This window comes from Crocodylus porosus, unplaced genomic scaffold (assembly GCF_001723895.1).
Source record: "Crocodylus porosus isolate Cpor-Errol unplaced genomic scaffold, CroPor_comp1, whole genome shotgun sequence".
Taxonomy (NCBI): Eukaryota; Metazoa; Chordata; order Crocodylia; family Crocodylidae; genus Crocodylus; species Crocodylus porosus.
The window spans coordinates 56,159,244-56,181,282 of record NW_017728931.1 but is presented as its reverse complement, the minus strand read 5'-3'; the positions used below and the strand labels follow the sequence as shown (position 1 = coordinate 56,181,282).

Sequence of the window (22,039 nt, the reverse complement as noted above, 5' to 3'; positions counted from 1 at the left end):
CTGAGCTGGGCCAGAGCAGCCCCGGGCTGGCAGGCTGATCCTCTGGACCCCCTGCTAGCTGGGGCTGATCCAACCCAGCTCAGTGGACTGTAGTTCCAGGTACACATGTAAATGCGGCACCTTTATTGTGGAGCAACAAACTCCAGTGCAAATTGTACTGGTGTTATTCAGTTGCATTAATAGCACATGTAGACATGCCCAGAAAGAGCTAAACCAGGGAAGTTTACCACTGAATGAAGCAGTGAGAAACTGTCCCAGTTTAGGTTTCACTTAGCTCAGGTTAATGACCAGCAAAAGGAAAAAGTAATGTGCCAGTAACAGTGGGTAGATAAGATTCTTTGAGTAAATGCAGTATCTTTTATTAGACCACCTAAATAGTTGGAAAAAATTGTTCTTTGCAAGCTTTCTGGTACAAACCCTTTTTCAGACATAGGGAGAGTCTGCTGGTGCTTTATGTGCTCTTCTGGGTAGAATAGAAGCCAAAATACAAAATGCAGGTCTGTGAAAATACAAATGCATGGCAGTGAGGATCAGAGGGAATAGGAAACAATAGGTGTAAGACAGGTAGGTGTGCGGAGGAGAGGAATGTTGAACTGGTGATAGAATGTAGCTGGTAAAATGCAGACAGGTTACCTGGGGTTATCAGATGGCAGGCAGGTTATAACATGCCATAAATTCAATGTCTATATTTAGTCCATGATTTTGTATCCAGTAGATTTATGAAGCAAAGTTCATAGGCTCATCTATAAAAGCTGTTTTGTAAATTCCCTTTGAGGATTAGAACTGAGACATTGGAGAGAGAGTGACTGTCCTGTGAAAAGTGTGCACCACAGGTACTTGGTAGGGCTGTGCAAAGCTTCAATAGCTGATTCGATTTGGAGGAGATTCAGCCCAATTTGGCAGCCGAACCTCTGAATCTGGAGACCTATTAATCTCTCCAAATCGAATTGGAAGCCTCCAATTGATTCGAAGAGATTCAGAGATTTGGCCATAGGACTGTACATGCAGGCACTAGCAAGTGCCGGCAGGAGCAACTGGGGGAGTAGCTTGACCCAGCAGCCCTGGGAGAAGCTGCGGCTTGTTCAGCTGCTCCCCTGGCTGCCTCTCCACTCATCCACCGGTGCAAGGCAGGAAGTCCTGGCAGTCCTAGGAGAAGCTGTAGGGAAAGGTGGAGAATGATTGCAGACCTGGGGGAATGATTGGGAGCTGGGGGATCGAACTGGGAACTGGGGAATCGAACCAGGAGTTAGGGGGAATGATCGGGGGCTGGATTCGATTCCCTAGCTCCCAATCATTCCTCCCACACCCCCCCCGTGGCTTCTCCTGGGGCTGCCAGAACTGCCCACCTCACCCCAGGGAAGGGCAGGAAGCAGCTAGGGGTGCAGCTGGATGAGCTGTGGCTTGAGCTGGCAGCCCCAGGAGAAGCCACAGGGGCTGTGGGGAATCAAACTGGGAGCTGGGGGAAAGCCCTTATTCATTTCCCCAGCTCCTGATCATTCCCCCCAGCTCCGGTTTGATTCTCCAGCTCCCTGATCATTTCTTCCAGTTCCCAATCATTCCCTCCTGCCCCTGTCCTGGGGCTGCCAGCACTGCCTGCCTTGCCCCCGTGTGGGGGCAGCTGGGGAAGCCGCAGGGGCTGAGAGGAATGATTGAGGGGCTTGGGGGAATGATCAGGGGCTGGGGAAAGGAATAGGGGCTTCCCCCCAGCTCCCATTTTGATTCCCTAGTTCCCAGTTCAACCCCCCAGCTCCTTGATGATTCCCCCCAGCAACCACAGCTTCTCCTGGGGCTGCCAGTACTGCCTGCCTTGCCCTGGTAAGGGAGGAGTCAGTGGAGCAGCTGGCCCAGCCACAGCTTCTCCCAGGGCTGCCGGCTCAAGCCAGGGCTAGTCCAGCTGCTTCCCCAGCTGCTCCCACCAGCACTGCCAGCCTGTATAGTCTATGGCTGGATAAGATTCAGCGCCGAATATCTTTGCATTTGGCTGAATCGAATTGGGACAGTGATTCGAATCACCAAATCAAATCACGGTCCCTCTGAATTGCCAAACCCAGATCCGAAGCAAATACTTCCCACTTTGTACAGGGCTAGTAATTGGGTATTTTTGTCCTTGATAGATTTGCAGTGTGTGTTCATTCTGGTATGCAGTTGTTGTTTGATTTGCCCTACATATTTTCCATCATGGCATATAGTGCACTGGATGAGATGTATTACATTTCCGGAGGTGCAGGTGTAAGATCCAGGAGTGGTGATGGTTTTGTTGTGGGATGTGGTTATTTTGGGAATGCTGGAGATGCGTTAGCAGGTTTTGTATTTCTTGTCATGGTATGATCTGAATCTATTCAGTATGTTTTGGATTGTAGGAAGTTTACTTCTTGTGATGAGGTTGATGAGGTTCAGTGCTCGTTTAAAACCTAGGATGGGTGGTTCTGGAAAGATTTCTTTAAGAACTAGGTCTTCTTCTAGTATGGGTTGCACCTGTTTGAGGATTTTCCATATAGATTCCAGGGAAGGATGGTATGTCATAACTAATGGTATGCAATTCATGGGAATTTTCCTTTTAAAAGAGCCACCCAGATGCAACATGAAAAGTAAAAAAGTGTGATTTCTCTGTCTGGAGGAGTGTCCTCGTTGAGTGAAAGCCACCTGTCTCGTACCTACGGTCTCCCATTTCCTCTGATCCTCACTGCTATGCATTTGTATTTTCACATACCTGCATTTTGGCTTCTATTCTACCCAGGAGAGCACACAAAAGACCAATACACTCTCCCTATGCCTGAAGAAGTATATTTGTGTCCAAAAGCTTGCAAAAAACAAAATTTGTCCAAATATTTAATTGGTCTAATAAAAGATATCACATTTACGTGAAGAATCTTGCCTGCCTATGGCCTTATACCAACATGACTACAGCCAACAACACAGTAACAGTGGGTGAAACTTATCATCCCTTAGCAGCTTTTCAGTATCAGTTCATGTGTTCTCTACTCGTGATAAGTGATAGCTCAATCAGGGGAATGTTTTAGCCCTGTTTAAATGATGGGTAAGCCATTTTGACAGTAGCAGTCATAGTGCAGTTAGAGTAGACAGAGGAGAGAGTTACTATGGAACAACTGTGGTATGGTAAAATTCTGCTTCCTGTCTACTATATAAGCTAAGTACAGACATTTGGAGGCATTTCTCAGCTCCCCGCTCTTTCACACCATGCCACAAGAGCAGCACCTGGGGACTTTAAGTCCCCAAATCAGCTAAATCACTGTCCCCTACCCACTCTGTTTTCAACGCCCCCTCCCTTCCCCTCCATGCTCAATAGTATGTCACCTTCCCTCCCCTGCCCACTGCTGCTGTTCCTAGCTGCCCCAGGAATAGGGGAATGCCAGACCCACTTCTGCCCCATTCTAGCTATGATGCACAGGAAGCTGGGCTCAGCAGCAGCCATGTGTGGCTTCCCCCTTCCTCAGCCTACTCCTGGGCTGGCAGGGAATAGGGAACAGGAAGGAGGAACCTGCCTGCACTGCTGCTTATGAGCCCAGCTGGAGTGGGGTAAGAGCAGCTCTGGAACAGTCCCCACCACTGGGGTGGCCAGAGATAGCAGGGAGTGTGGCAGCAGTGGGCAGGGTTGGGGAGTGAATTAGAGGGGTGGGGACATGCCACTGAGCATGGAAGGCAAGTGAAGCATGGAATATTACCTGCGTGGCTGCTGCTCCTGTGCCATAGTCTGAAAGGGGAAAGGGGAGTATGACTGCACCACTCCAGCCCATCTAAATCTACCCCTATAAGTAGCATAGCGACTAGGGAAAGTTTGGGAACAGCTGGTTTAGTCATTCTTATATTTATAATGTGCCACATTCATAGGCCCTCTCCAGACATTATCACATGATTAACATGTTAACTGTAACATTTCACAGGTTCAAGCAATTTTGCTTGTGATAAAATGGTGAACCAGCTGCAAAGGTGTTATTTGTTAAATGTGGAACACCCTCGTGGTTGGTTTGTATCATACTTTAATCAGAATGTGTGGCATGTTAGTATAAAGCATGCACGGGCAGACCTTGGATTTGGGATCCACTTTGTGTCAACTTTGCATGCACCCTTTAAACTTATCAACATGCAGTGAGCTCTGAACTGGTTCTCCAGTCTGGGGCTGCATATGTGCTCTTTAAATTTACAGGCACACAGGGAGCATCTCCCTGATCCCAGGTTCCCCACAGGCCAGCAGATGTGGGATGGATATGAGGAGTTTTATCCTGATTCCCAACAGTCACATGTCCAGCCATGCCCAACCTTGAACACATGGGATAAAATTCTTTAGATCCCGTGATTAAATTAACACATGGAGGGGCTTTAGTTCCCAGAATCTTTAAGGGACTTTTTATAACAACCCAAAACCCAATCTTTCAGTCCCTGCATGGGGAAAACTCCCACTGGCTTCAGGAATGACTTCCCATAAATGTAATACTGAGGCACATGCACTGAAGATATTATAATTTAACAAGATATTTATCTAGTATAACCTATGAAAGAAGCACCTCTACATATTAGCATTCCAGACTGAGTAGTTCAGATCGCTGGCTTATATACTAATGAAAGTTTGAACAAAACCCTTCAGCTAATCAGAAATAGTCACTAAAAGACAGCTCTGTCTACCTTCTAAAAACACTGTTTTCTATGATTGGTTGAAACACCATTTGTTCTCCAAGCCAGTCAGAATACAGCTTTTCAGTAATGGCACACTGAGCAACTGTCACTGCTTCAGAGCATCCATCAGGCAAAATGACAGCATCTGCATCATTAATCATTTCATATAATAGATATAAAGAGAGCACTGCCACATGATAAATGTCTCCCACTTTGAAAATAAACGTCTACTTTGCCTTGGCATTTATCAAGCAGCAGTTATGCAGTGGCAGCATTCTATTCCATTGACATTATCTCAAAGGCCCCACATGGAAAATTCTGAAATTGCCTCTTTTGTATTTATTTTTTTTTGTTGCAGAATCATATTCATCATTGCTAATAAAAAAGAACAAGCAAGGTGACATACAGAAAATGAAAATTAATTCCTTGCCAGTTTTACCCTTACTCAAATAGAGTTATTTGATAGTTCTCTTTTTAGAAACCAATCATTGGCCATTCTAACTTGAAGATGTATAGTTATTTTTTCAAAAGAACTTTTGTTTGGAACTACATGCCAGCATCATACAGTGGCCAACATTTGTAAACAGGTGCCTAACTTTTAGCCACCTATTATTGGATTTAGACATCTGACAATATCATCTTTATTTTGATGTGTGGCAAGCATATTTGATATGCTTGTAAATTGCTAGATACACATGTTTGGGGGACAAGGGCTGTAAAAATTATTAAATTAAAATTAAATGGCAGGGTGAAAATATTTCAACATTCCTTGAAGTAGGTAAAGGAAGTCTGGTATTTTTATGCCTACTTTACAACTTCCTTTCCATTTCCCCAAAAGTAAATATCCTAAGACAGTGACTCGCAAGCATGGTGCTGTAGAACCACAAGATCTTTTTAAGGGTGCTGCAAGGTGCTGCTTAATGTTAGCACTGTTAGGTGTCCAAAAACCTACACATGATTCACAAAGATAAACCCAAAAGTTTCAAATAGGAATCCATTCAAATAGGGAAACATTCTAACCTGCTGCAGTTTTTCTGGGTTCTTTCCAACAGCAGAATTGTTCTCTTATTTTTCTATAGTAAAATGATGACTGAAAGCTAAGAGCTAGGATTTTTCAAGCAATGCCTTGAATCTAACCAGATGTGCCTTGAGTTTTAATAGGTTGAAAACCACTGTTCTAAGACATTAGCTGTATTTGGAGTCCTAAATATGCATAATTTGTCCTCACTTACTTGTGTTTTTTCATCCAGTTGCATTTTTGTATTATTAATTTTGTTTTGTGTTGGAGCCGTTTTTTTCTGGTTTTCATTTTGTATTTGTAAAGGAAAACCGGTAGATGCTTGCAAACGACTTTCAATTTGCTCCTTCAGATTAGATAATTTATCCTGTAAAGAAATAATTCTAAACAAAGAACATAATTTGTATCTGTTACCAATGAAAATATATAAGACTTTTATATTTGACACATGTATGCCATTACAGTTGTTTCTATTAATAATTAAACTAACAAGGGTCAGGATTTTTTTTCCCAGTTTTTTTGGGTAGTTTCTTTAATTTCAAGTCTTATCCTGTATTTTGCACAACTGAAATTCTGAATGAAGTGGAAATATGGGATATGAAGCAATGCAGCACAAGATCCTATGCAAGTTACAAGAGGAACGGGAAGAGGTGATATTTTGAAAATAATTTGTAACTTCTTTCGCACAGCATATTCCATTGTTATTCTGCTGTCTTTTTGCTACGTTGTGCATGCATGATCATAGACTAAAATGTACTAATTAAATTTAACTTTGTGATAATCTGGATTGGATTTAAAAGAATACCAGAAATGTTACTTTGGCTTGTGTAATGGAACTAGGAAGTTCCTGGGCTTTTCATAGCAGGTGATACTCTCTTCCTCTGGAACACATCTCCTGCAGTGCTTGATCTAATTAAATTAAATCTCTCAAACAATGGTGCTTCCATCAGTTTCCCTGAACAACTATCCACAGCCTGATAGATTAATAGTTTCCTGATATTCAGCCTAATATCCATATGTATGTATATTTTTTACTTTATTTCATCTTGTTAATCCTAGCTGTTGTCCCTTGTAGGACCCAAAATAACAGACCTCCCTTTTTAGTATTTATAGCTCTCAAATACTGATAAATGGTTGCTAAATTGCCCCAGCAGTCACTTGGCCCACCCACAAATTATATACTGTACACATTACACACACAATATAGCATGCAGTAACAGGACAAGGTCTGTGGTTAATCACCTTGTCAGTGGAATCCACAAGTGGCCTGAAAATACATTGGCTGAATTGAAAGTCCTAACGTTGATGACCTTAACTTGCTTTGTATTATAAGCATAGAGCAGCAGAACCTGTGAAAAAAGGAAATGTGTAACCTGTAATGTAGCAGTGGTAGAGAAGACATTTAATTATTTATTTATACAATTTATGTGACAGTATTTCAGTGCGACTACTCATGTGAGTAAGTTAAATCGATGCAAGTAAATTAAGTCTAAGTGACTGTAGAATCGAGGCCTTGGGGCAGGACTTGTTTCTTTCCATTACTTTTTCATAGACCCCATTCTATTGTAGGTGCTATGAGGTACATAAGTAAAGAATTCCTGTGGTTTTGGAAGGTAATCATGCTACATAATGACTCCTTCCTCCTGGTTCCACAGTTACATTCTGACCCCATTCAAATTCCAAAGTTCACAGAGTCCAAGTATTAGAAGCCACATGACATGTAAGGACATCTGGTCCATGGTATAATACAATCAAAGCATACCAAAAGAAGTGAGGGTACATACAGACATTGAGGGAGGTTAGGAGGAGGTTAACTCAAATTTAAAATGGCTATCTAATCTAAGGCAAACTGGGATAGGGGGACTAGGAACAGTCAGCATGGATTCACCAAGGGCAAGTCATGCCTGACCAATCTGATTGCCTTCTGTGATGTGGTGACTGGCTCTGTGGATGCGGGGAGACTGATGGATGCAGTGTACCTTGATTTTAGCAAGGCCTTTGATACAGTATCCCATAGCATTCTTGCAGGCAAGCTAAAGAAGTATGGGCTGGATGAATGGGCTCTGAGGTAGACAGAAAACTGGCTAGAGCATCAGGCTCAGAGTGTAGTAATCAATGGCTTGATGTCTAGTTGGCAGTCAGTATCAAGTGGAGTGCCCCAGGAGTTGGTTCTGGGGTTGGTTTTGTTCAATGTCTTCATCAATGACCTGGAAGATGGCATAGGGCGCACCTTCAGCAAGTTTGCAGATGACACCAAGCTGGGGGGAGTAGTAGATACACTGGAAGGTAGGGATGGGATTCAGAGTGACCTAGACAAATTGAAGGATTGGGCCAAAAGAAATCTCTTGAGGTTCAACAGGGACAAGTGCAAAGTCCTGCACTTAAAACAGAACAATTTCATGTACCACTACAGGCTGGAGGTTGACTGGCTGGCCAGCAGCTCAGCAGAAAAGGACCTGGGGGTTACAATGGACAATAAGCTGAATATGAGCCGACAGCCTCCCCTCATGGCAAAGAAGGCTAACAGCATACTGGGCTGAATTGGTAGATGTGTTGCTAGTAGGTCAAGGAAAGTAATTCTTCCCCTTTTTTCAGCACTGGTAAGGCAACATCTAGAATACTGTGTTCAGTTTTGGATCCCCACTACAAAAAGGATACAGACAAATTGGAGAGAGTCCAGCAGAGGGTGACAAAATGGTGAGGGGGCTGGCGCACATGACTTATGAGGACAGACTGGAGGAACTGGGCTTATTTAGTCTAGAGAAAAGGAGACTGAGAGGAGACTTAATAGCCGTCTTCAAGTACCTAAAGGGCACTTTAACTAAAGGCCACCACCATTTTTCAGTGCAAGGAAACTGATACACATGACACTCCAGGCTCTTAGAGTGGCTCTTGGAGCCATTCTAATTAAAGATTCCCCCCCACCCCCCAACTTTCGGAGCACATGTACAAACACCCTCAGAGAGCAATCTTTGCTTTAGTGGTTGCAAAGCTATTTCCCAGCAGTAAATGAACATTTTTGTTGAAGGTGTAAGAAATGCTGAGAAATAGGGATTAGGCACTGTTATGAACTACATATGTAATTTCTGCACTAGCATTGGTTATTGCACTTGAATACACTTCATTTTTTTAAAAAGAAAAACAATTCTAATACAACTCCTCTTTCATTTAACAATACCATCGTTTCCTTTTCGTTTGAAGATTTCTCCAGAAATGGAAGGTACCACTGAATGCAAAGTTCCTTGTTTGGCGCATTAGTTGCCTTGATGTTTGTTGTACTCTCTTTGTCTATATCTGTGCTAAAGGAAACAGTGGATGATATTCTCACTACTGAAACTTTCTGTGGAGTTCCATCAGCTTCCACAGACATCTGAAAAAAATGAAACAAGAATGATGATTTATAACTTATAATTTTTCCACCCAACATAAAATGTACAAAGCTAGAAGTTAACTGCACTCAACCTACATTGTTTTAAGTGCTACTGTCACTTCTATTCCTCATATACTTATTAAGAAGTTCACATTCATTTTGCTTAGCAGAGCTTTCTTAAAGTTCATATGGTGAGACATTTCCTATCATGAATAAACTAAAGAGTATTTGAAATTGAAATAAATCATTAAGCTCCATGGGCTTGTTTAAATGCAATCGGAAGGAAGCCGTAATATGCACTGAGCTGCAGTACACTAAATACTGAGTATTAGATGGTCCACTAGAGCCATGTCCATACAGACAGCTGGCTCTTGTTGCAATCTGAATAACTTCTTTCTGATGGTGAGGACTTTCTCTGTATTAAGTGCTCAGCATTCTGGGCAGTTACCCCTGCTCCCTTATTCTGTGGCTGGATCCGTTTCATAGTGGCATGTGTTTTTTCCCTTTGGCACATTCTGGGATACAAAGCAGAAGCCAGCTGAGACCAACAAGAATTATAGGTCTTGGGCTCAGACATTAAAAAGTGCCATAATTCCTTTTATAGAACAACGAACAATAGTGCTGAGACTTTTCTGGCCAGCCAAAGTGATTTTCAAAGTATTCCTGGCCAGTATGAACAAAACAGTGATAAAGGTAATCTTGCATGTGTGGTGGCTTGAGGTGAATTTAATATCTTGCGCTGAGTGGCTGTGACTATGCAAGTCAGCTGCTAGACTACCAAAATGCTATTCAGTAGCAGGGTAAACAGCAGCAAGAGGATAAGGAAGAGGAGAACTCTAACCAGCGCCTTGTGGAAAAGCATTTCTTGAATCACCTTCACTCAGTATGACACTATCCAGTCATGAAACAAGCACTGACTGTCAGAAGAGGATTTGCTGAAGGGCTAAGATGACTAGCAGTAGCTGCAGAATTTGAATATGACAAGGGCTGTCTTGGAGAGCTATGCAGAACTCAACCCAGAGATGCATAACAATATGAGAACTCCCTTAGCCATTCCAAAGTGTGTGGCCATCATCATCTGAAAATTCACCATGCCTAAGTGGTATGATTCAGTATAAGCGATTAACTATAGGGAGTGCTGGGACGGAGATGTGCACTGCTCCTAAAAAGATATTGTTGGCATGGATAATAAGGCTTGCCAGTGCTCAGCAAGTTATAAATGGTTTTCACACATGGGGCTATCAAATTGTACCAGGGCAACTGAGGATAGCCATATTCACCTTCATTGCTTCATTGTCCAGACTCTAATTCAGAAAAAGAAACAAGTGCTTCTTCATTATGGTCCAGGTTCTGGTTCACCATTGTGGTAGTTTTATCAACATTAAAGAAGAGTGGTCTGGAAAGGTTTGGGATACAATACTCTTCAGGAACTCAAACCTCTTGCATTTAATTAAAAAAAGATAGAAATGCTACCACTATGAATATTAATGAAGTTGGTTAATGGTGTTATTAAAATTAACAAGCAGGATTAACAAATAGGATTGTTCTTTGTTCAGTTCTTTGGCAAAGAATCTTGTTTTCTTTTCAATTTTGAGATGTTCTCAAGGCCTCTTTTCAGTAATAGCACAAAGATGGCACATGACTTGCTCTTCCTGTGCCTTGGAACCTTTATAGGTTGTCCTGGGAAGTCGGGGTGTTTCAGGTTGGTTAAAGGGTCTGATGATCTTCTGTTGCTTTTCATAGCATGTCAATGAGTTGATAGGTAAAGCTGTCATAGATGATGGTGGGATGGGCTGATGGTTTATTTTTAGAAGCAAGTTAGAAGTTAAATGACCTCTACTACAGTTAGTCCTTATAATAAAGAATAAAATCATCAGTCACATGGACAAATCTGACACGCTATGGAAGGTGACTCTTTTCCAGGTTTTGCTGAACCTCTGTCTCTTTCAAGCAGGTAAACAGTTCCAGGATTTCTGCATAGCTCCACAGGCATGATATAGTATTCATGTAAAGTAATTCTAGCTATAGTACATGTCTGTGATTCCAGAAGCATGTAACTGCAAATGGCCCAAGCCTGACTGTGAATAAGCATTTAAACCTCTGGTCAACACTAAGGTCACCCTCTGAGCAGTAGAGGGTAAACAGATAAACAGACCAGTCAATCCTTATGGAATGCCAAGCAGTGTGGGATAGCAGATGGAGAACTGTCAACTTAGTGCAAAGTACAGATGCACACATGAGACCACAAGTCCGAACTAACTTAGCATACAGTAAACTCAATAGACTTTCAAAAAGAAGAATAGACTATGCATTATCTTGGGTGGAATAGGACCACTACTAAATGGGCAAAAGCAATTGGTGACAGACAGGGAGGACAAGGCTGAACTCCTCAATGAGTTCTTTGCCTCAGTCTTTCTAGTGGACTCCAAGATGAACACGAGTCATCAGTGTGACGAAATCATCAGAAAAGCTAACTGCACTTTATCATGCATCGGCAGATGCAAGACAAACAGAACCAAGGAGGTGATACTTCCCCTCTATCAGCACTGGTCAGACCGCAGTTGGAATACTGTGTGCAGTTTTGGGCACCACACTTCGAGAGGGATGTGGATAACCTGGAGAGGGTCCAGAGAAGGGCCACTTGTATAGTTAAGGGCTTGCAGGTTAGGGCTCCCTACGAGGAGAGACTAGGGCACCTGGACCTCTTCAGCCTCTCCAAGAGAAGGTTGAGCGGCGACTTTGTGGCTGCCTATAAATTCATCATAGAGGCACAGAAGGGAATTGGTAAGGTGCCCCTGGGGGTCACAAGAAATAAAGGCCATAAGCTACCAGAGAGCAGATTTAGACTGGACCTTAGGAGGAACTTCTTCACAGTTAGAGTGGCCAAGGTCTGGAATGGGCTCCCAAGGGAGGTGGTGCTCTCCCCTACCCTAGGGGTCTTCAAGAGGAGGTTAGATAGGCATCTGGCTGGAGTCATCTGAACCCAGCACTTTCCTGTCTATGCAGGGGGTCAAACTCGATGTTATCTATTGAGGTCCCTTCCAACCCTAACATCTATGAATCTTGCTAGTTAGTATTCACTAAGAATTGTGTTGTGTGGACGCATGCTATTTCAATTCACATATATTAAGCTTCGTGTTAGCTATGCCATCCCCAGTACAGAAATCATGTTCTTCTATGGTCCCTCTTGCTAAAAAATAATTTTTGACATGCCAGTCATATGTGAATCTAGTGTTGAGACAGTAAACCAATTTCCTTAAAGGTTAATAAGTACAGTAGTGAATTTACTGCTAGACTAATGTTGCGTGTAATATTTAACTGCTTTACTTTTGCATTGGTTGCAGACTTGGAGATGACACTTTTTCACAAATAAAATCATTTAATTAGGGGAATTTGCCTCTCAGTCTTCAATTTTAGTAGGTTCCTCCCATAATAGGCTGAGAGAACAGCAAGAAAACCACTCCCTGATCAAACATCATTCATGAATCAAAGCCACTTTTTAACTGTGAAGTACTTGATATAAAAAAGTGCAAAAGCACTTTGTTTAAGGATTATGTAGATCCATAGTTGGAAGGCCAAGCAGTGAAGTCTTTCAGAACTCAAAAGCCTACTCGAAATGTTACCACCTCTGGCACCTTAACAATGGGGAAAGCCTTTGGAATTTTAACATTTTTAATCCCAAGAAGTAGAATTCAGTCAGTAATAATACATAGCAATAATTTTTTAAGATCTCTCTCTGTATTGAACACAAGTTTCTCAGTCTCACTTTATGAGGCCAAATCCTTGCCTAAACACGATAGAATGGAAGTGCAGATAAAGGGAAAAGATACCAAAGTTATGCATGGTATGGTAGGAGTGTGATACGTGTGGCATAGAAAGATACTCGAGCAGTGGACCAGGCCGTAAAGAGGGTCTGGCTCTAGTCAGTGCATCCATGCTCACACAAATCCTGTTTGCCAAAAATCACAGGCAATTTTGACTTATATATCTCTACAGTTTTCCAGGCTATACAGCATGTACAGCTTAATTATGGACCTATAACACTTTATAAACCTTTTATAATGTATAGTTTTACTGTATCACACAGGCTGCTTGGCCTATTTTGTTTTTAACTGTCCTGCATCTTCTCTTCGTGTTTACATCACATTTAACCTTTCTAAGAAATGACACCAGAGCTCCTCCTGTTAAACTGAAGTATTGGATGATAAACATTAATATGTATCTACTCAACTTTCTCAAAATGCTGCAAACAACGAACTACTGTGTCTTTTAAATACTTCTAGTTCTATACACCGTCACAAAGTGAAATAAATTGTGAGCATGAAAAATGCAGTAGTGGGCATATCATTTTAATTATAGTCTTTTTTAAAATTTTAATGCAATTTGTCTGGATTCTTTGTTAGATAAAGCTGAAAAACCTTCAACAGATAAAAAAAAGTTACATAGTTATACATAAGTGAAGACATCCTGTACATAACAATGCTCCTTTCAAAAAGCTGCCTACCTATTTGTATTTTTTTAAAAAGGTAATTACTAAAAGGTAAATTACTCCAATTACAGGAGTAATTTTAAAAAAAAATAACTCATACAGTCTAGCAAATGATTAAAGCTTCTAAAAATGTTGTTATAAAAATCAATGAAGCTTAGAGTTGATAAAAAAAATCAAAAAGCTTTATGTTTGTTAGCTGTCTACAATAGTGACGCTAACACATTATTATGCTGCTTGCACCTGTCATGAACATGACAGTGATCTCTACAGCTTATTATTTTAAGATAGTGTAATACTAATTATATCAAAAGAAGAGCCAACAAAGTGAAATAATTTTTGATATACGATGGCTGTTATAAATGTCACATACCATATATTTACAATTTATTCAGTGGCACAGTTAGCATTTTGTTGGGAACTGAGTAATGATGTGCTGTCCAACACTGTAAGAAAGTTCACCAACTCTAGAAGAGCTATATTCACAGAAGCAGTTTAAATCAGAAGGATAAGACAACACCTACTCCCAGGCACTTAAGAATACACTGAACATGGGTAGTAAAAATAACCCATAAAGAATTACCTGTCATTTAGTGTTATAATGATAATTGTTATTCCTGTTCAGATGAGCAACGGGATGGGACTACTGGGAGGAAAATGATGTTTTATTTTATATTGAGCCTTCAAGAACTGTAAAATTCCACAGGCATGTTACTATTATTATAGACCCTGCACTGACAAGTGTTCAAGTTTGCTATGGGTGGTATGAGTACACAGCTTTATTTATATTTGAGACTCAGGGTGGATTAAGTACCATGTTTGTTTGCAGTCTTCAGGCTAAAAAGATTGACTAAAACCACCAACTCAGCTAAACTAACAAACATGTTGGCAATTGTAACATATCTTTTAAAGGACACTATGAAGGACTTTTAGACAAGGATATATACTACGTTTAATTTTTTTTTTTTCGAAGATCATGTTTCAGAATATTATTGCCATATACCCAAGTCCAATAGGATAGGGGTTTGTATGTTTTAATAATGTACTTCCAGTTTATGGCATTTTGCTGCATGAGGTTTTGACAAAAGGATAAGCCAGAAGTACTGGTCTTCCCAAATAATACGGACAATTTTTTAAATCACATTCTTCCATTAAGACATAATCCTATATAACTACTGCTCTTTTTCACCACTCAATAAATAATGTGCATTCAATGTAAATCATTCTGGGGCAGTGGTGACTCCTAATCATCACTTAAAGTCTGTATATGTAGTGTAGGGATTTAAGTGCTGCACAGGTGCCTTGTGAATTTCACCCTTACAGAAGAAGTTGTAAGAAATAGCATACCAGAGTGCCCACAGATCTTAATTATTAGGACAGGAAAGTGCCGCATCTGTTTCATGGAAATACATATTTAAAAATTACCTTTACAGGATCAGCCAAACTAACAACTGGTTTTTCCAAACACCGTAGCTCTTTTGGAAAATCATCAAGACAACATGTTGAATATAAAGGTAAGTGTTTTTTGAGGAAAAGATGCATTTCTGTCAGGCGCAGAACAATTCCTGTATCAAACACAGAGGTGAAGAGTGCATCTCTTGCAGGTAATGATCCAGGTCCTGATTCAGAGACAGATTTGGGAAAATAGAGTCTTTATTAACTTGTCATTTGTCACCTAGAATTATACAGTTTTCTATGACTGCTTCATATGTATATAAACCAAAAATATGTAATCCATTATTTCAAGATATTTGAATACAAATGTGTAAAAATACCCAGAGCCATACTTGTATGATTTTCAGACCACATGTGAGGTTCTTGACAAGTCCCTCCTCCATTAGTGCATTCAGAACAAGTGCAAGGGTATCTCAGCCTGGCACTGTCTTGCTGCCATACAAACATAATGCAATGACCATATGCAGCTCATCAGCCCAAGCTTACTGAATAAGCACAGTGCCTGACGCAACTTCAGTTCTGGATCTAGCATGATTGCCCCCCCAGTAATAGTGTAGCCTGTGTAGTTGCATTGGGCACATCACCCAAATTACAGCTTTATGAGTATGCCTTTCAAATACATATACTTAATTATTATTGTATTATATAATAGAGTGTTAGTGTCTGAGCTCCACTAAAGGACCAGGTCACTGTTACACTGGTACAAACAACCAAAGTACCATAATGGCCTTTCAGTTCCGTGACAGCATACAACAATTATCTCCCCTTCAGTGCTACAACAATAAAATAATCAACAAGTAAAGAGGCATTTAAGAGCTGTTCAATGGGAAGAAGAATCCATCCCAAGGAGTTAGGTATGGGCATAGACTGAGACAACAGTTGGGGATAACAAAGACCAACATTAGAGTCTGGGAGGTTACATCTCATCTGACCTTGACTATCAAACCACTACTGATATCCCCGTAATTACAAATAGTTTTAGTGTCTAACATGACTATGTAAATAGTCATAAGAATTCAATTTCAAAAGCCACTTCTAGTAGCAAGGCTAAGATGTGGTAACACAAAAAAGAATCACAACATGGCAAAGCCTGATTCCATGTTCATTTACAGTGGCTTTAAACTGACATATATCCACTGACTTCAGTGAAATCCTCCAAGCTTCTAGAAAAAAGAAAAATGGACCATCTCATACCAAATGCAGGGCTTGTGCTGTTCAGTTGTTTTAAGTAATTATGGTAGCGAACTAAATGGACCCATGTTATAATTGGTTTGCTCTGCTGGCCTGTGGAGGCACCACACTGTGTTGCTTCATTTTCTGTTTGATCCTTTTCAGGTTGCATGTTTTCTTCTTTTCTGACAGAAGAGGCCAGAAGGTCTTTATAGACAACATCATAGCCATCTGCAAATTCAAAAACAATTAAAGCTAACTATAGCCATCCTATTCAACCAAAAGTCTGCAAATTTAAACACTAAGAAGCCTGTCTCAAAATAAATTACAATGCACACATGAAAAGGTTTTTGCATTATAATAGCTATTTCTGAATCTTAGACTGGAATTGGTTATCTATATGGGAATATGTCACCTGTGACCTGACCCCAGTAATATAGGTTTCAAGGGGAAAGACAGCAAAGCCATTTCCAACATTGACTTAACACTCTGAAGAAAAATATTCCAACATCCAGGGAGAGATTTTGTCTGGCCCTTGTGAATTCAGGCAGGGTGGGAAGCAGGTAGTGAGGCATAAGGATCTTCACTGCTTTTTGACCAGACAAAAACCATTTGATATTCATTTTGTAGCACATCATTTACCAAGGTGATGGACAAAACAGGATTCCCTCTGCTGAAAGGAGTGTGCCATGAAGGGCACTGAAAGAAGTGACATTTGTCATGAGATTGGCCCCTTGAAAGTGCTCTACAGCCATGCCCTGACAGAAGTGCCTAGCTGCAGAGCACTTTAAAAGTGCACAACTGCATGACAAATTAACCCTCATTACACAAGGGTTTAGATGAAAGTGCTCTGAAGTGGGGCACCTTCATTAACTTCTGTCTCATCAGGGCTGGGTTGATGCAGGTCAACCCCACCCCTGGTGCTATCTGCATAATGGAAGGGGTAGAATGGATGGGATGGAGCTCTGAGCTGGGGTTTGCCCAGCCTGCACTGGAGGGCAGGTGGGTGGATTGGAGCCCCCCCTTGGGCAAACCCCATCCCAGAGCTCCATCCCATCCCTTCTACCCTCTCTCATTGTGCAGACAGCACCAGAGCTGGGGTATATGGGGGGCTAGGGGAGAGAGGCTGCAGACATGCAGCTCCTCCTAGATCGGCTCCAAAGTGGAGCTCAATCCCTCACCCTCCCAGCCCAACAGGGAACATCTGTTGGGTTGTGGGGATGTTTGCTCTAACTCATAGCACTTTCTGTAAAGTACCGTGAGTTACAGCGGGGAGCTGTACGTCTGTCAGCACCCAAAGGTTTAGGGGAGCCACCCTATTCTGTGCCAGCACAAAGACCAGGGGAATGGACTATATTCAGTAAAGGAGTAATAGGAGATGGAATGCCTCTGCAGCCAAAAAATGTCTGCTGCAAGCAGGCTTCCCATTTTTCCCTGGAGCAGTGTGACTCTCTGCCTTTGGGCTGTACTTAACAGACACAAACCAATCCTAAGCCTTAAGGATAGATGCTGTTCTGCTCTGTATGCCATGGAGTACATCAACTTGATATGGATTAAGACTTATACACCTTTAACTCAGCTTATTAATGTTACACATGTTTATTAATGTGCAGCAATAAACTCAGGAGCTCCCGGGCATGGTTGGAACAGCCCCATCTGGCAGAGGGCCCAGGGGGTCAGCCTGCCAGCCTTCCACTGCTCCCTCAGCCTGCCAGCCAGGGCAGTGTCTACATGTGCACTACTGTGGAGTTTTTTTATTCCATAGCAGGATAGTACTTATATTTACAAGCACTATCTTTCTGCGGAGTAAGTTCGTTTACTCCAGCCTAATAGGGGTGCATATGTAGTTTCACAGTTTCATAGTTGATAAGGTCGGAAGGGACCTGAGCAGATCAAGTCCAGTCCCCTGCCATGGCAGGAAAGAGTACTGGGGTCAAACGACCCCAGCAAGGTGATTGTCTAGCCTTGTCTTAAAGACCTTCAAGGCAGGAGCCAGCACCACTTCACTTGGAAGTCGGTTCCGGATCCTAGCCACCCTGACAGTGAAGTAGCGCCTCCTGATGTCTAATCTGAATCTACCCTCTGCCAGTTTGTGACCATTATTTCTAGTCACTCCTGGTAGCACTCAGGAGAACAGGGACTCTCCCAATGCCTGCTGGTCCCCTCTAACTAGCTTGTAACAGCCCACTAGATCCCCCTAGGCCACTAGATACCCCAATGTAGGCACTGAGCTGTTTACTGTGCAGCTAATTAGTCTACTGCATAGTACACATCTTGTGTAGAGATGCCCACTGTCTCTCAAAATTATTTAGCATGATGCCATCCAAATGTGGGTTACTATTTGTTTATATGCTTTTAATTTAATCTTATACTTTTATGTTAGGTAATTTATATAGTACATTTTCATTACTCTCTTTACCTTATCTTTCATAGTTTGACCAAGCATATTTGAAGATCCTATTCATCTACAAATGTATTTAATTTATTTTCTCTTTTCTCATTCCAAAGGGGCCAATTTCTACACTTCTCCACCTAATGAAGCTACCATTGGCCTTTATAGCACTTTTTCACTGTCCAAGGGTTTGTCCCAAGACTTGTTGCAATATATTTGCTGCTCAGTGCCTTACTATGTTCTCTGTTAACAGTTTCTCTTTCTCTGGGAAGCTCTGTCATTCCCCATATGATTTTTCCATTTTGATACTTTTAACTAAATTTCTATTATTTTGGTTCCTTCTTTTCTGGGGCCCTGACCCTGCAGCTGAAGGCACACAGGCAAATTACTGGATGTGCATGAAATCCTGAAATCAGTGGCCCTAAAGGAACCCAGCACTCCACCTGTGTGGTCAGAAGCAAGGTAAGATCCTGACTCTTCATTCTCATTGAGCAGTATATTTTATGCAATTCTTTATAAAAATATATCTTTAATAATCCTAACTCCATTTTCTTTTAAAATCTGATTAACCATTTGTTTCAGTTAAACAAAGCCTGGTATCATTCTGGTCTTTATGATGCACTACTCGTCAAATTAGATTAGCCCACCCTGAGAAGTCAAAATCGCATTGGAATCTTTAATAAAGTCCCAGATTACTTGTGCAAATTAAACATGTCTAATACTTCTTATCTAAATGATCCTGAAAGATCTCTTCCTACAAAACTCAAATAAAATGGGCAGGAGTTCTGCTTGTAGTGAGCTTGCAGGACCAGACCCCTTACTTATTGTTTCAATCCTGAACATTCGACTAACAACTGCTGAAACGTCTCTGGCAAGCTCCTGACAACTCTTTTGCCAACCTCAATAAGGAAGTAACTGGTTGCCAACTGACAATTCAGATGGCAGTATCTGTACTCAGAAGGGATCAGAATGATCAGAAGGAGAATGGGCCTGTGCTCTGCTGCCATGGAGGCTAAACCATTAAAAACCTTAAGAGCTAGCTTCACCAGTCTTGAGCTAACAAACTGGGACCCAGGAGTGAGAAAATCATGCGCAAGTGGTACCTTTAGAGAAGTTATTACCAACACAACGTTTTTAGATAGCACTGAAGGGTTTGTAATCCACATTGTGGAACACTGGAGACTATGCAGTGAATTATACCCTAGTATTTTTTAGCATAATGGGGATCCTTGCAGCTGCAGATCTGGAAGCATATCTGAACTATTCTTGATTTTAGCAGCACAGTTTTACTTTCTGTTTCAAAAAGATAAATATTTATTTCTTTAGAATTCCTGACAGTTGGCAGATAAAACTATGAAAGACGGCTTTCCTAATTCTACTGATAGAAAATGATTCCTTGTCAGCTGTGATCCAGTTTTTGTTAGACCTCACCACTACAAGGTCTGTCAACCTGTTTTAGTATTAATTTTTAATGATAATCTCCCAGACAAAAGTTTACATAAATTATCTGCGCATACAGAAAAATATGTAATGCCTCCATTACTCCTATTTTCATTTTTAAGGTCTTTTTACTGTCAGTTGTAAACACAGAATGTATTTAAAATGTTCAGATTGCACGTAAGTGCAAATGTAACCATTTACTTCATTAGTGCCTCCAAAGCCAGTACTTTGCATGTTGCGCTGATAGTTTTCCTTTCAATTCTCTCTCTAATATTTTGGCTTAGTATTTCCTTTGTGCATCTTCCATTCTCCTTGGCATTCCCTCTCTAAACTATCAGAACAAACACCTGCAACACTTGCTAAAAGAAAAATAATCAGCAATTATAACCAGATGGAAGTGGTGCCAGATAATCAGATTAATGGAAGACAGTAGCATATATGTGGCACATGTTTTTATAAACCAATTATTATACATCTCTTCACCAATGGTACAGCAAGCAGTCATTGCTCCACTTCACCAGCCTCTATCACACAAAATAATTCAATCTATGTCATTCATTGGTATAACTGAAATTAGGTCACTGGAACAGAATTTTATCAAACATCAAGGTTTCCTATTTTAAAACATCCCTGTTTTGCCTCTGTATTCCTCAGCATCTGGAAAAAACATGATTCTACAATATCTTATTTCAAAATTCTTTCCTTAAGTAAAAAATGCCATTTTATCATTTTTAATGAACTTTGTTGTTTGTAAAATAATTTTAGAGGTTGGGAAAAAAACACTCCTATTGCTTTATCCCATGTGATTTAGCAAACACGGGTGTTTTTAAACTTTGTTTCTCAAGTGGTACTTGACTGTTAAAGGTTTGCTTGTATATTTCACCATTAGATTGATCCTAAGATCAGCAGTTACATGAGAATGATTCTATCCTGCCTAAACTGGAGGCTTGGACTAGCTGACCATCTGTGGTTCTTCCCAGCATTACTTTTCTATGATTCTAAGAAACAACCAATACAAAATCAAGACACATAATTTTTGGAATAGTCTTACATAAAAATCTACTAGACATATATACATTTGTCTGGCCTCAAAATGTAATGGTGGCTTTCTAACATATTGACTTCCAGGTAATGGGTCAGATTCTATTCCATGTATTAATATACTTAAGGTGTATGTGACCAGGGACCCAGTGAACAGGGACTGCCAACAGGGGAGCAGTTTGCAGGCAGTTTCTGGAGGCAAGAGGAGAGAAGAAAGAGAGAAGCCAGACCAGGCACCACATCCTGCCCAAAAAAGGTAAGTGATCCAGCTGCCTGTACCTTTGGTTTAGCTGACTGTTTGGTTGGGGGGGTGGGGAAGGTGCTCTGAGAAGCTGGGAGTGAGTGCTGACTGCCCAGTGAGTGTTGATGGTTGTGGGATTGCTGCCTGGGCCTGAGTCAGCCCAGGGTATAAAAGGAGACTCTCCAGATGATCAGGGAGTCGGCAAACAAGGACTGCCAACAGGAGAGCAATTTACAGGCAGTTCAGAAGCCAGTTCATGGGTAGGAATACACACCATGTAGGAGTACATGGGAGCTTCTGACAGACTTCAGATAAGTGAATGAAGAGGGGGGCTACTATGGGGGTGGTGACATGAAGCGCAGCCAGGGACTCTGCCCTGCTGCTGCCTCTGGCCCAGAGTTCCTGTGAGGCCTCCACCCAGACAGGCCGCTTGGATGGTCAGCAGTGTCCTGGCCCCCTGTCTGGGGGGGCTGCTTGGCAGGACCTCTGAGGCCTGGGGGTAACGTGGGGACCTGGGGTTCCCTGACCTGTCCCACATGTGCCCAGGTGAGGGAAGTCCACGCAGAGATAAGTAGGCTGCGGGGGATGAGACTGATTTCATAGACATTAGGGCTGGAAGGGACCTCGGGAGATCATCGAGTCCAGCCCCCTGCCCAAAGGGCATGAAGTCAGCTGGGGTCATAGGATCCCAGCAAGATAAGCATCCAATCTACTCTTGAAGGTGTTCAATGTAGGTCCTTGAACCCTCCGCTGGCAGACTGTTCCAGACCTTGGGGGCTCGGACAGTAAAGAAA

General features: G+C 41.6%; 1 protein-coding gene across 7 annotated transcripts in view; it reads right to left on the bottom strand.

Moving 5' to 3' along the window:
* Positions 1-22,039, bottom strand: part of CFAP54 (cilia and flagella associated protein 54) — a 221,250-nt gene that overhangs the window by 6,846 nt on the left and 192,365 nt on the right. For 4 of the 7 annotated variants that reach the window (XM_019545081.1, XM_019545083.1, XM_019545082.1 and 1 more), the window contains 5 exons: positions 16,156-16,362; positions 14,932-15,125; positions 8,829-9,020; positions 6,893-6,999; positions 5,865-6,033 (listed from right to left, as the gene is read on the bottom strand). In XM_019545081.1, the coding sequence (XP_019400626.1) occupies positions 5,865-6,033; positions 6,893-6,999; positions 8,829-9,020; positions 14,932-15,125; positions 16,156-16,362 (869 nt within the window). Of the gene's footprint in view, positions 1-5,864; positions 6,034-6,892; positions 7,000-8,828; positions 9,021-14,931; positions 15,126-16,155; positions 16,363-22,039 lie in introns of those variants that run through there. The other 3 variants (XM_019545087.1, XM_019545086.1, XM_019545088.1) reach the window with 3 other exon arrangements.